General features: G+C 48.4%; 1 protein-coding gene across 6 annotated transcripts in view; it reads left to right on the top strand.

Annotated features, from left to right (window-relative positions):
* CACNA1B (calcium voltage-gated channel subunit alpha1 B) overlaps positions 1–12515 on the top strand; it is a 273337-nt gene extending 260822 nt beyond the window's left edge. For 4 of the 6 annotated variants that reach the window (XM_077787824.1, XM_077787823.1, XM_077787822.1 and 1 more), the window contains 2 exons: positions 3790–3795; positions 9432–12515. In XM_077787824.1, coding sequence (XP_077643950.1) covers positions 3790–3795; positions 9432–9746 — 321 coding nt within the window. In that variant the 3' untranslated portion in view covers positions 9747–12515. The remainder of the gene's footprint in view (positions 1–3789; positions 3796–9431) is intronic. The other 2 variants (XM_077787825.1, XM_077787820.1) reach the window with 1 other exon arrangement.
* Positions 12516–12521: the final 6 nt, after the last annotated feature.

Genomic DNA, 12521 nt, shown 5'->3' with positions numbered 1-12521 from the left:
GTTCTGTCACAAAAGCTCTGTGGGGCAATGAATAAACAAGCAGCTTTCCCATAGGACTCCTGGCCAGCCATACAAGAGCTGCTGTCTCCCTGCTAACAAGCCTTGTATATCTCACAAAGTGGCTGGACTTCAGAATTATTAAATTCTAAAGGATTTTTCCATGAAGGGCAGACAATGTCCGTCTCAATTCCTGACAGTCTGATATTACCTGATGTATAAATTTCTCCTCTCCTCTCCCAGTGCATGTCGTAGCTGATTATGTATCAGAGTGTGATGAATTTGAACTTGACCACAACTTTTCTCCTCAGTCCCAGGAATTTGCCTGTAGATCTCTTTTGTGTTTGCTCAGAACTCCCCACGTTCCTTTACAGGTGGTAGTGAAGACTATGTGACAGCTTCTAACAAAATGCTATTTAACTTCCTTGGTACAAAATAATGCACAAACCCCCAGGTTTTCCTCCCTGTACAAATGGTATTCATTTATCTGCTGGTGGATCCTATGTTGTAGGGTTTGGATTTTGTTTTCAGTGCAGCCAGGCTGAAGTTACTCAGCTCACCCTCTCTGAGTGCTGTGGGACGCCACAGGGTGCTTGTCCCCACTCCCTCTGCCATGGGATGTGTTTTCTTGCCAAGGGCAACCAGACTTTTGCCATGGTTTGAAAATTTGTGAAAACATTTGCAAGTCACCATAGACAGACTGAAGCTTTTCCAGCCCCACTTTGGCCACTTTTCCTGGGAGAAAGCATCACTGACAGCTCAAACAGGGTAAGGGAGCTTCTGGTTGCTCCCAGATTGGTGTCTTCTCCTTCAGGAAGGTTTCTACTTCTCAACACCAAGCCCACATGCTGCTGAAATCCTCAATTTTGGAGCTATTTCACAGTCATGGAGCATCCACAGTGTTGCCCTTCCCTGCTCAGTTAAATGGGATGTTGCCTATCCTTCCAGCTCCCACAGGATGGCCCAGCCAGGGAATTGGATCAGGCTGGGCTCTGAGACATTTCCAGCATCAAAACCTTTGCAGAGTTGTGGGAATTATCCCTGAAACTCCAACAGGGCTAAGCCCCCAGGGACTCATGTGCCTTTCCCTTCTCCTCCCAGGTGGGAAAGAAGAGTTTTTTTTGGTTTACGAGCAACTGGATCCATTCAGTCTTTAAGAGAGGATTTTCTAAATGAGGTTACCAGATTCCCCTGGCAGTGTCCAACATGGAGCTGATCACAAACATCTCTCATCTAAAAGCCAGATGTCCCCAGGACCACTCCAGCCCTGAGCTCTCGGTCCTTTGTGCCTCTGCTCTCTAAAATTCTCTCCCTTCAGCAGCACCCAGAGGGGTAGATCTCTTCTCCCAAGTAAGAAGCAGAAAGGCAAGAGGAAGCAGCCTCAGGTTGCTCCAGAGGAAGTTGAGGGTGGATATTAGGAATAATTGCTTCATGGAAGGGGTGGTCAGGCACTGAAATCCCCATCCCTGCAGGGATTTGAAAGCTGTGTGCATGTGGCACTTGGGGACAGTGTTTAATGGTGGCCTTGGCAGTGGTGTGGGAATGGTTGGACTCTATGATCTCTGAGATCTTTTCCAACTTGAACAATTCCTTGATTTCTGTGTGTAGCCACCAGATCTCCTTCTCTGCTTTTCCCTTCAGACAGAGATTGCCCAGGGGCCACCACCTGCCACTTTTCTTTCTAAACTTGTTTTTCAACACTTCTTTGATGCAGCTCCAGCAGCCCTCCATCCCCACAGGACAGCCACCAGCACACGCTTCCTTAAGCCACACTCATCCCTGCCAGCCTCCCACAGGGACAATGGGCAGGGATCAGAGGGATCTCACAGTGCCCTGAAGATCACACTGATAACGGAATTGATAACGGGATTGATATCAGGATTGATAATGGGATTGATAACAAGATTGATAATGGGATTGATAACAGGATTGATAACAGAATCGATAACGGAATTGACAACAGGATTGGTAATGGCAGCTGGCCACGAGGGAAGCCCCTCGTGGAATTCATTCCACTTCAGCCAGTGGAATGTGGTGGATGTGGTCTTGTACCAGGCTCTCCACTGTCACTTAAACCTTCCTGCCCTCAAAGCCAGGTTGGACACGGCTTGGAGCAACCTGGGACAGTGGCAGGTCCCTGCCCGTGGCAGGGGGAGAAGGAGATGAGCTTCAAGGTCCCTTCCAACCCAAACCATTCCATGATTTTGGGATTCTTCCCTTCCAGTCCTGAGGATGGAAAAGCAGCAGAAGGATGCAGCCCTCTGTTCCTGCCCCATTTGGCCAGTTTTGGGACATTTTGTTAAACTGCTACTTTACCTGATTTAAATACTTCTGGTATTGAGAACCAATGTGGGAAAATGAACCAACAGAACCAGTTTGATCCAATCTTGAACCAATAGTTCCAAAATAGAACCAAGTTTAGAAGAATGTCGGAAAAAAGGGCTGAAAGAGCTGATGCAGAGATGTGAACGTGCAGGGATGGAGGTGAGGAGCAGGAGGTGCCTCATTCACAGAGCACAGCTCAGGTGTAGCCTCTGCCCAACCTCTTTCCCTTTGCAGTTCCAGGTAGGGCAGAGCAGGAAATGAAAGAAATCAAATCCACTCAGCTGCTGCTGAACCAGCCCCAGCTCAGCTTCCTCAGGGCACTCTCCTGGAGCAGGGAATAAGCAGAGAGGAGAGCAGCTCCTGGATCACCAGTCCCACAGCTGTGTCCCCGCAGGGAATGGCCCTTTCTCCATGGCCTTCCTCAGCTCCAGCTTCCCCTCCTCAGCTGGGCAGAGCTTGGCACAGCCCCTTCAGTCCCTCCAACCCTCCTGGCAGCCATTCCCACGGAGTTTCCTCAGCTGGGAAGTCCAGGTGACAGCCACAAGGTGACCTTGACTGCCAACCTGCAGCTGTCCCTGTCCCACCACCCTCCAGGTCCCCGTGGAGATGTTTTCTAGGTGTGACACTGAGATCAGGCTCACAAATAGTTGCCACAGCACCGTTTTCCTCCATGTTTTCCAGCTAGAAGTGTTTTCCAAAGGTAAATAATCCTGAGTGGCCTCACCTGGAGAGACTTGAATTCCACCAGCCTTGTTTGGTACCTTTAACCCTCTGAGAAGTAAAGACAAAAGGAAAAGAAATTAACAGTGTGGATTAATTGCTTTGTTTTAATTTTTCTGGTCATGTCACATGTAATTTACTTTGTGATTATAGTGGAATATCTATTTTTTTATTTCCTCAGGCAAAAGCATGAATGTCAGTTTTTTACCCTCAGTAATTGAAGGAAAGGAGGTGGGATTAAGGGAAAGGTGTCCTTGTGGACACAGTCAGCCTGGGGAGGCTGAGTGGGTGTTTAGCAAACTGACATCTATTTCTATGCCTGGAAATATAAAAAGCCATCCTGAGAAGTGTTTGTGAATTGTCTCCAAATTTGCATTACAAACTGAAATGCAAATAACAACTGCACTGTCTGTGTTACCTCAAGGATCTCCGAATCTGTTTTGGTTCAAAGCATTTTTTATTTCTGGAGTTCCCATAAAATAACACCTCCCCCGATAGCCCAACAGTTTTCTTCCAGTGAAATTTTTCAGAGTTTCCTTTTTGCTTGTCCTGATTACTCATTTTCTCTTTTGTTTCCTGTTTTTGTTCCTTATTTTCCTTATCTACCTGCTGAATCACGCCATCCAATCAACATACAATGCGAAAACCATGTCTCCGTCTGTATGTTGTGCACCTGCTGCTCAAAAAAAAATATAAAACTTTGTAAATAACCTTGCAAATATCCATCCATGACAACATCACATATAGGACACGGTTGGTTTCATTGAATTTAAACAATTCTTTAAATTCTCTGCTTTGATTTTCTCTCGTTTTTCTTTGATTTGATACGTTTTTGGTTTCTTTCTTTTTTTTGATGAGAGTTCCGATTGCACTGGTGGAAAAGCCTCACTGCAGCGTGCCCCAAAGTGGCTTCTGCCCTGCACCTCCCTCCCTGGGCTCATTGGTGACCTGAGCAGTTGCCAATAGCCCGTCCCTGCTCCCTGTGCCACCCCCTGTGCCAAAGGGGACGCTGCCACTTGCTTTATTTCTATGGGAAATGGAGGAGATGGCCAGGGAAGGATGTTCTGCACCTGGAAACGCTGGGGTTTGGAGGTGCTGGTACCAAATTCAGCTCTCTCTAAGTGGGTTTGGCTTCTTTTCAGAGCTTTCTGCTGTAGGAGGCACCTGTCAGCCTAACAGGTGCTTTAAGCTGTAATGCAGAATTATTATTGGGGTGGTGGCAGACTTGCATCCCTCAAATCAAAAATCATGGGAAAGAAGGATCTTAAATTTGGAAATTCTCTATGACACCAACCCAAAGAAGAACTCATTTTGCCACCATTGTGGGCACAGAGTCACTGGATACAAACCCAAAACCCCAAGTAAAATGCATAAATCATGTTATGACCAGAGCTGAAAAGTACCAGGAACCAGATCCCACTGGGAATTCAGTGCCAAAGTGCAAATTTATTCCAAAAATGCCTTCAGAAATATTGACCTTTATCTTTGATAATCACCAATTAAACAAAAGAGAATACATAAAGGAAAATGCAATCAGAAATATATATCTATATGTATTTCCATTCTTAATTATCTTAGATATGGTTGATAACACAAGACCAAAAGTTTCTCAAAAATCCTTGCTCAGCCACCTGACACCAGCTCTTGAATCTGTGAACATCCGCGTTTCCTGTTGCACAGTTGCTGTTCAGAAAGAAATCAGGGTGAATTTTTATTTCCAGGCTGCACAGTAACTCCATGATTGTTCATGAAGGGTCCTGGGGGGAATTTTCTGCTGGCATGCAGCAGAGAAAAAGACAATGTGTAAGTTCAAAGCTTGCCCAGTGCAAGCCAAGAAGGGAATCCTCCATGGTGCTGGATCCCTTCCAGATGTGTGGGAGATAAATTTGGAGACTTTGCTGCACACCTGGCCCAGGCAGCACAGAAAAGGGCTCTGGCATTAGCTGTGAACATAAAAATATATTGGGGAAAAATCAGTTTGCTAAATTTTGGCTGCTGTCCCTGTTACAGGTTAAAGATTGAAAAACTCATCCTGCACTTTTTTAGGATTGGGGTTGTTAGAAATAGGTCCAGGCTCCTTCAACCACTTGGAATTCAGGTGAGGTCTTTGGAGCAGCAGGGTGTCCTCTGGAGCTGCTGCAGTGCCACAGCAGGAGCAGCAAAGCTGAGAGGGATCCTGGAGAGGAGTCGAGGGCAGAGCTCCCCGGGGCTGCAGCTCCTCCCTGGGGCAGCTCCAGCTCTGCCCTGGGACAGGGACAGGAGCCAGGGCACGGCTGGAGCTGGGCCAGGGCAGCTCAGGCTGGAGAGCAGGAAAGGTTCTTCCCCCAGAGGTGCTGGCACTGCCCAGGCTGCCCAGGGAATGGGCACGGCCCCGAGGCTGCCAGAGCTCCAGGAGCCTTTGGCCAGAGCTGCCAGGGATGCCCAGGTGGGATTTTGGGGGTCTGGGCAGGGACAGGGGCTGGGCTGGGTGATCCCTGGGGTCCATTCCAGCTCAGGATATTCTGTGATTCTGTCAAGTAGGGAATGAGGAGAGTTCTGGGTATCACACACAAAATTTTTCCAGCATTTCTGACTCAGGATGGAAGGACTGATAGGAAGTTCCTCCAAAGGCAGAGCCCTTGAGACACAGATGAGGGTGGCAAAAGTCTTCAGCCTCTTAAAATCAGCAGTGGATTCCCCAAACTGTAGATGAAGCCAAGACCCTGTGCAGGATTCAGGAAAACTTCAGTGCTGGCAATAGCATGGACATTTAAATGGGAACTCAGCCATTTTCTTATTAGTAATTCCTTAATTAATTCATTAATAAGGTGATTCTTGTTGATGCCAGATGAAGAGAAGTCATAAAGTTTCCTGAGTGATGCCATTATTGGCTTGGTGAGATTCCTGCACCTCCTTCTGTGTCCCTCTGGACAGAGGGAGCAGCTCCTGTGCTGGGCAGGAAACCTCTCTGCTGCTGAAGGCACTGGGGAACAGATCCAGGCAGTGCCTGCGCCCTGCTCTTCATGCCTTTTCTGCTTTTCAGTGTGGAAAACTCTGGAGCTCCCAGAAGAAGCAGGACATGGAGATCCTGGAGTTCAGAGGAGGCCGTGGAGCTGCTCCAAGGAGCCAGGCTGGGAGAGCTGGGGGTGCTCACCTGGAGAGGAGAAGCTCCAGGGAGAGCTCAGAGCTCTTCCAGGGCCTGAAGGGGCTCCAGGAGAGCTGGAGAGGGACTGGGGACAAGGGATGGAGGGACAGGACACAGGGAATGGCTCCCAGTGCCAGAGGACAGGGATGGATGGGATGTTGGAAATTGGGAATTGTTCCCTGGGAGGGTGGGCAGGCCCTGGCACAGGTGCCCAGAGCAGCTGTGGCTGCCCCTGGATCCCTGGCAGTGCCCAAGGCCAGGCTGGGCAGGGCTGGGAGCAGCCTGGGACAGTGGGAGGTGTCCCTGCCATGGCAGGGGTGTACTGGATAATCTTTAAGGTTTCTTCCAACTCAAAACATTCTGGGATTCTATCAAAACAATCTTTAACAGGGCATCAGAGCAATCTCCCATGGTGCGACAGCCTTCAAGGGCAGCTCTTTATCAATGCTGTTTATTCTCCCTGTTTACCCACTCTTCCCAGTTTTCTTCAGGAATGCATCTCCCATCTCCTGTTGTGGGAGGTGGTGGCAGGACCTGGCCATGCCCAGATCCCCAGGCTCCCTTCAGTACCAGACCTTCCTTTTTCAGGAAAATAGTGACAGGCCAGAGGAAAATGATTTTCCAAACATAATTTGTTATTCCTCAGATGGATTATAAAATCCTAAAGCTCTGGTGCCTGTTGTGAGCACCGTGAGCATCTGTGCAACAGGAAAGCAAAAAAAAAAAAACCTGGAAAGGATGGCTTTGATAACCCAGATATCAGATCTGTGCATGGCACAGAGGTGGCTCAGTGGAAGGAGAATTGATGCCAAAAACTGTTTTACCCGAGAAATACAGCAGTGTGGAGTTTCCCCTTTGGCTGCATGCCATCCCAATTCCTGCCTGGAGAGTTGAGGTGTGGGAGGATGGGTTTTGTCTGTGGGGTGCTGAGGGTGCCACACACATGGAGCCCTTGCAGCCACCACCAGAGTGGGGAATTGCCTCTCTCCGGGCAGTGCTGAGATCGGTCCTTCCAACAGTGCCAGGGTGTCGCTGCTGGGGGATTTTCCTGGGTTGGGAGTGATTCCACACAGAGCTGAGGCTTTCACTGCTCTTTAGGAAGTGGCAATGTCAGAGTTACGTAGGGGAAAAAAAAAAAAATCTATGGATTATTTGTTCATCTAAATCCCAGGGAATTGGGGGTCACAGATGTAACTGCACACTCTTAAACCCTTTTCCCATTTAATCCCTTTTCCATGGGTAGCACTGGGGTAAGCTCAGCTTGCAGGGAGCCCAGCCCAAAGCAGGTGTTAAACATCCTGTCAGCTGTGATAATGGGGTTTTAGCAAAGCCTGAGCAGGACAACATCGCTGCTGCTGGGCTGCCATTATGTGGGAAGAGGGAGATCCCACAGGATCCCGCAGAGATGGATCCTGTGCCCCTGCTCCTCCTTGGAGCCTAGGGATTGTGCACAGGAAAGATCTGGCTTGAGCATTGCTCTGAAGTTCAAATCAGACTTTCAGGCCTAAGTGCTGCCAGCATTACACTGAGGGCTGATCCAGTTCCCACTGGTGGGGAGATTTTCCTGATTTAAAGGGCTCATGGTTAAACTCTGCCCTGCCCTGGGACCGGCTCACAGTGGGAAGAAGAACCCCATTAGTGATGGTCCCCATTACCCAGCTGGGTTCCAGCTCTGCCCCAGGGCCCCTCCCCAGCCCTGCCCTGCTCAGGTGAGTGCAGCTGGACTGTTGTGAAGGGAAGGTAAGCGCTGTGAAAGCAAACCTGGAGCTGATGCTGAGACAAACTGGACATTTTCAGTGCCTGTTCTACTGCCCAACCCAGGGGAATCCTCGCTCGTGCTTTGCCTGCCAGAGGTGGCTTCTGTTGCTGGCTTGAATGAGCTCAGTGTTGTCTGCTCCTTCATTGAACATTCCTGTGCTTTTCTCTTTTCTCTTTATTTGAAGATCGAGTCTGGTTTTCGGTCTGTGCCTAACTCTGAGCTGCTTGTGTTTTTAACCTGAGAGAAACCAAGTGCATGCCTGAGACTGAGTTCTGGAACTCATTGATGGGATTGGTGGAATGCAATGCTAATGGCCCCAAAACTGAGCTGGCATTGAACGAATCCATAGATCCAACAAGCCCCCCAATTTCAGCATGAGCTCTGTAGCCAAATGAGCAAGAAATGTGGGTCAGTTCAAAGTGACTTCTGGTAAAACAATAATCCAAGGGAAATAAAATTTTTGCTCATCTTTACCAAGCAGAGCTCCTTATGATTATATTTGCTGCTTCACTGCTCAATAGTTTAAAGTGGGATGTTTTCTCTCTTTAGCTCACTCAGTCAAATAAGTGGCTGTGATCAGAGATCCACAAAAAAGTGAATTATGGAAAGGGGGAATATTTTTTCATCTCCTTAAAATAGGAGGGCAAGAGGGATCTGGCTTTTGCATGTTTTGTTTTGGAAAGAACCCTCTCTAGATTAGCTCATTGGGGCGAGAATCCTCTTTTCCCCAAAGGAAAGAACCAAAAAAAAAAAAAAAAAAAAAGGGTGAGGGGTGGGGAAAATCCCAGAAAACAAACGGAAATCAGAACCTGCCTCCAGCAGTTCTTTGATCCACTTGTGCAGACACACTTACTGAGAATTTGGAAAACCAGCAGGTTCCTAAGGCCTCTTCCTGCTGGTGAAAGCTCAACCTCCCCAATTGACTCGCTGCCCTTGATCCATCTTCCAAACCATCTTCTGGTGCCGTTTCTCCTTGGCAAACCTGTCCAGTTACACGCTGCACAACCATTGAAAACCTCCAGGTTTGAAAACATCCTCATTCTTCCCAGGATGTTCGAATCTTCACTGGACAATGCCTTTCTTTGTCCCTTGCGAGTGTCTTGGCTTAAGTTCAATTCCCTGTCGAAACTGCGTTGACCAAGACTTTCAACCAACCTCATTCCTTTTCAAAATGAAAATCTGGCACCATCCCCCTCTCCCTGACTCTTGATGGGGAGAAAATCTGTCTTGCTCTAAGCAAATCAGCCCTCCAAGGACAGCGTGACAGGGCTTTTTCCTTTTCTCTCATTGACCCAGTAGCAGAGGGGAGGGCTCTTGTGGAGAGGGGTTTTCTCATTCTTGCTGCATGTGGAGTGATCTGCACTGACGAATGTTTCTTTTGGAAGGTTTTCTGGTGGCCGATTTGCTGCTTAGATCGTGAAGCTGGTAATTTTAATTTCTTTTTTGCGGGCTGTGGTTTCGGATCGCGGTCGTTTCTGAAGGACACAAAACCTTTACTTTCCACAGGACAACTTCATCAACCTCAGCTTCCTGCGGCTCTTCAGGGCAGCCAGGCTCATCAAGCTCCTCCGCCAGGGCTACACCATCCGCATCCTGCTCTGGACATTCGTGCAGTCCTTCAAGGTGAGCCTTGGCAATGTGGGGAGGGATTTGGGGAGAGGGTCGTGCTTGGCGCCCATGGAACATCTTCCAGTGAGGATCCAGCAGCTTCCCTTGTCTTGGAATGGCCTCTCTGCACCTCTACAGAGGGATTACAGGAAATCGAAATTCAGGAATTCTTCTGAAAAGAGGATTGGTGAGCACTGCCCAGCCATGTCTTAAAGGTGTAGAACTCATTATTCAGTATAAATAGAAGAGATGATTTGGGATAAAAGTATCATGCAGTTAACTTAGGACATTCTGCTCTTTATCTCCATTTTGTCAGCTTATTACTAATATATATATTCTATCTACAAACACATACATTCTACATCTAGTATACAGCTATACACAGATGGTGGTAGTAACATTCAGCAAATAGCGATATTTACACATAGTTTTTACTTAACAATTAGATTTTCTGGAGGTGTACATTGTGTTCTTCTATTTTTCTGCATTATTTACTATGTGCAACTTGGTTTCTGAGCAAAGACAATCCCATGAATGGTTTGTCTGTACTCAAGGCAGAATTGATTTACACTTAAGACAAATTTTTAACATGTACTACTGTGACTTTGTCTTTATTTACTATATGTAAAGGTTTAGATTGGGCAGGGCTCACTTGATTGGTAGAGTTTTGGGTGTTAACTAGGTGGCTTTTGCTAGATGTTGTTCTTAACTTTTGAAAGATCGTTTACTCAATGCATTATTTGCACAGGAATATTAATTCTGCAGAAAATCCAACTGGTCAGCACCAAAAATATTAATTATTAATTCAACTGGTTAGCATAACAAGGGATATTAATTCTGCTGAAAGTGAACTGGTTCACACTGACCATTTGTAGGAATGTTAATTCTGTTAAAAATGACTGGTGAGCACTGCCCAGCCCCAGGAATATTAATTTTCTGCAGAAAAGAGAACAGGTTAGCACTGACCATCCCCGGAATGCTGCAATTTGGAGGAGGAGGCTGAAGGGCTGCTTGCTCATGCAGGCTCCAGCAAGTGCTCAACACTCAGGCTGCCCTTGAAATAACCCCAAATTCCCTCTGCAAAGTCTGGACACTCGGGAATTTGCATAAAGCAGCAATGCCTGACTGATGAGTGCCTTGTTCTTCACCTGCAGTGAGTGTAAGGTTGAATTACCTGCCCCAGGATTTGAGTGTGGTGGGATCTGGTAGAGGTAAAACCAGCCCCTTGAGCTTTGGTAACACAAAGTGTGAAGCTGTAGAGCCACAGGCCTGGGTTTGATGATGTGGAGGATTAAAATAATGAGGTTTTGTTGGGGTTTTGTTGTGAAGCTGAGGCAGTTGCTTTGCTTGGTTTCCTTTACCTCTGCTTTTCCTCCTGCCAATCCTCAGCACGTTGAGTTAGCTGATTTCTAGAGCTAAACAAAAGCCCACATGCCCCAAAACGGGTTACTTTTACAGCTTTCGGCTGGTTTGCAGCCTATTTTTCATTGTTTGATGCTTTATCTCTGGTCCTGGGGCTTGCTCAGGTTCTGCAGTGAGGGCAGGAGAACACAAACGTGCAGGCAGGATTTGTGGCAGCGATCCTGGGCTCTGACACACCAGCATTGGTGGGCTGGGAGCTGTGGGAGAGAGCCCCGGCCCCTCGGTGGGGACTGCAGGTGTGGGGTGCTCCCAGCCGAACAATTATTTTATAGATGGATCTCGGGAGAAGGGGCTCAGCCTTTCCCAGCACCATCCCGACCCTTCAGGGCCCTGAGCGTGACCTGAGGTGGAGCCTAGGCTTCGTGAGGAGCTGTCTGTCTGTCTGTCCCCCGGCTCAGAGCTCTCAGGCCGTGTCCCTCATGCACAGGTGTCCATCAGTCCCTTTTCTCCAGGTTTCCTCCAGGTTTTGTCCCAGGGGTGCCTCAGGCCCAGCGATGGCAGCCGGGCCAAGGATGGGATTGCCTCGCTCTGCTCTGGGCTGGGGCGGCATCAAGTGCTGGGAGAGTTTTGGGCACCACAACATAAAAAAAGATCTAAAGCTGTGAGAGAGCGTCCAAAGGAGGGCAGGGATGGGGCAGGGTGTGGAGGGGCCCGTGAGGAGCAGCTGAGGGCACTGGGATGGTTCAGCTGGGGCAGGCTGAGGGCAGAGCTCCCCGGGGCTGCAGCTCCTCCCTGGGGCAGCTCCAGCTCTGCCCTGGGACAGGGACAGGAGCCAGGGCACGGCTGGAGCTGGGCCAGGGCAGCTCAGGCTGGAGAGCAGGAAAGGTTCTTCCCCCAGAGGTGCTGGCACTGCCCAGGCTGCCCAGGGAATGGGCACGGCCCCGAGGCTGCCAGAGCTCCAGGAGCCTTTGGCCAGCGCTGCCAGGGATGCCCAGGGTGGGATTTTGGGGGGTCTGGGCAGGGACAGGGGTGGCACTGGGTGATCCTTGGGTGTCTTTTCCAACTCGGGATATTTCATGATTCTACAATTCCTGCTGGGCTCCCTTGGCCTGCAGAACTCCTGCCCCAGGCACCACAGGGGCTGGCCCGAGGGCAAGTCTTCTCCATTTTTGAGCTATTACTAATTAAGAGACATTAATTACCCATTAATTTAACCCAAGTGGAACATAGCTGTCACTCTCAGCCTGAGTGACATAATTACATTGCAGCCTTCACTGATTTCTTGCTAAAACTCTGAATCTTTTTGTCCTCCTGGGATCCCAAACTGGGCCTGTTTCAGAGCAGGAACTCATTCTGGGATGGAGAATTATTTTTTTTGCTCAGAGTGATTTTACAGCAAGGTCATTAACAATTAATGTTCATACAATTATGCACACAAAGTGCCAGTGCCTGCTGATAGCTCCAATATTTTGTGTTTTTTCCATGCTTGCTGCTTCCAAGGATACAGAGAGAGCCCTTGAAAGCCCTGCCTGCTGATGAATACCTGGCTCCAGGGAATTGTCTCCTGAGGCCTGCCAGAATTCTTCATATCCTCTTCCCAGTTCATACACCTGAAGGACAAATGCC

Source organism: Lonchura striata, chromosome 22 (genome assembly GCF_046129695.1).
Source record: "Lonchura striata isolate bLonStr1 chromosome 22, bLonStr1.mat, whole genome shotgun sequence".
Taxonomy (NCBI): Eukaryota; Metazoa; Chordata; class Aves; order Passeriformes; family Estrildidae; genus Lonchura; species Lonchura striata.
The sequence above is the reverse complement of the archived record's forward strand: the minus strand, read 5'-3'. Positions and strand labels throughout refer to the sequence as shown.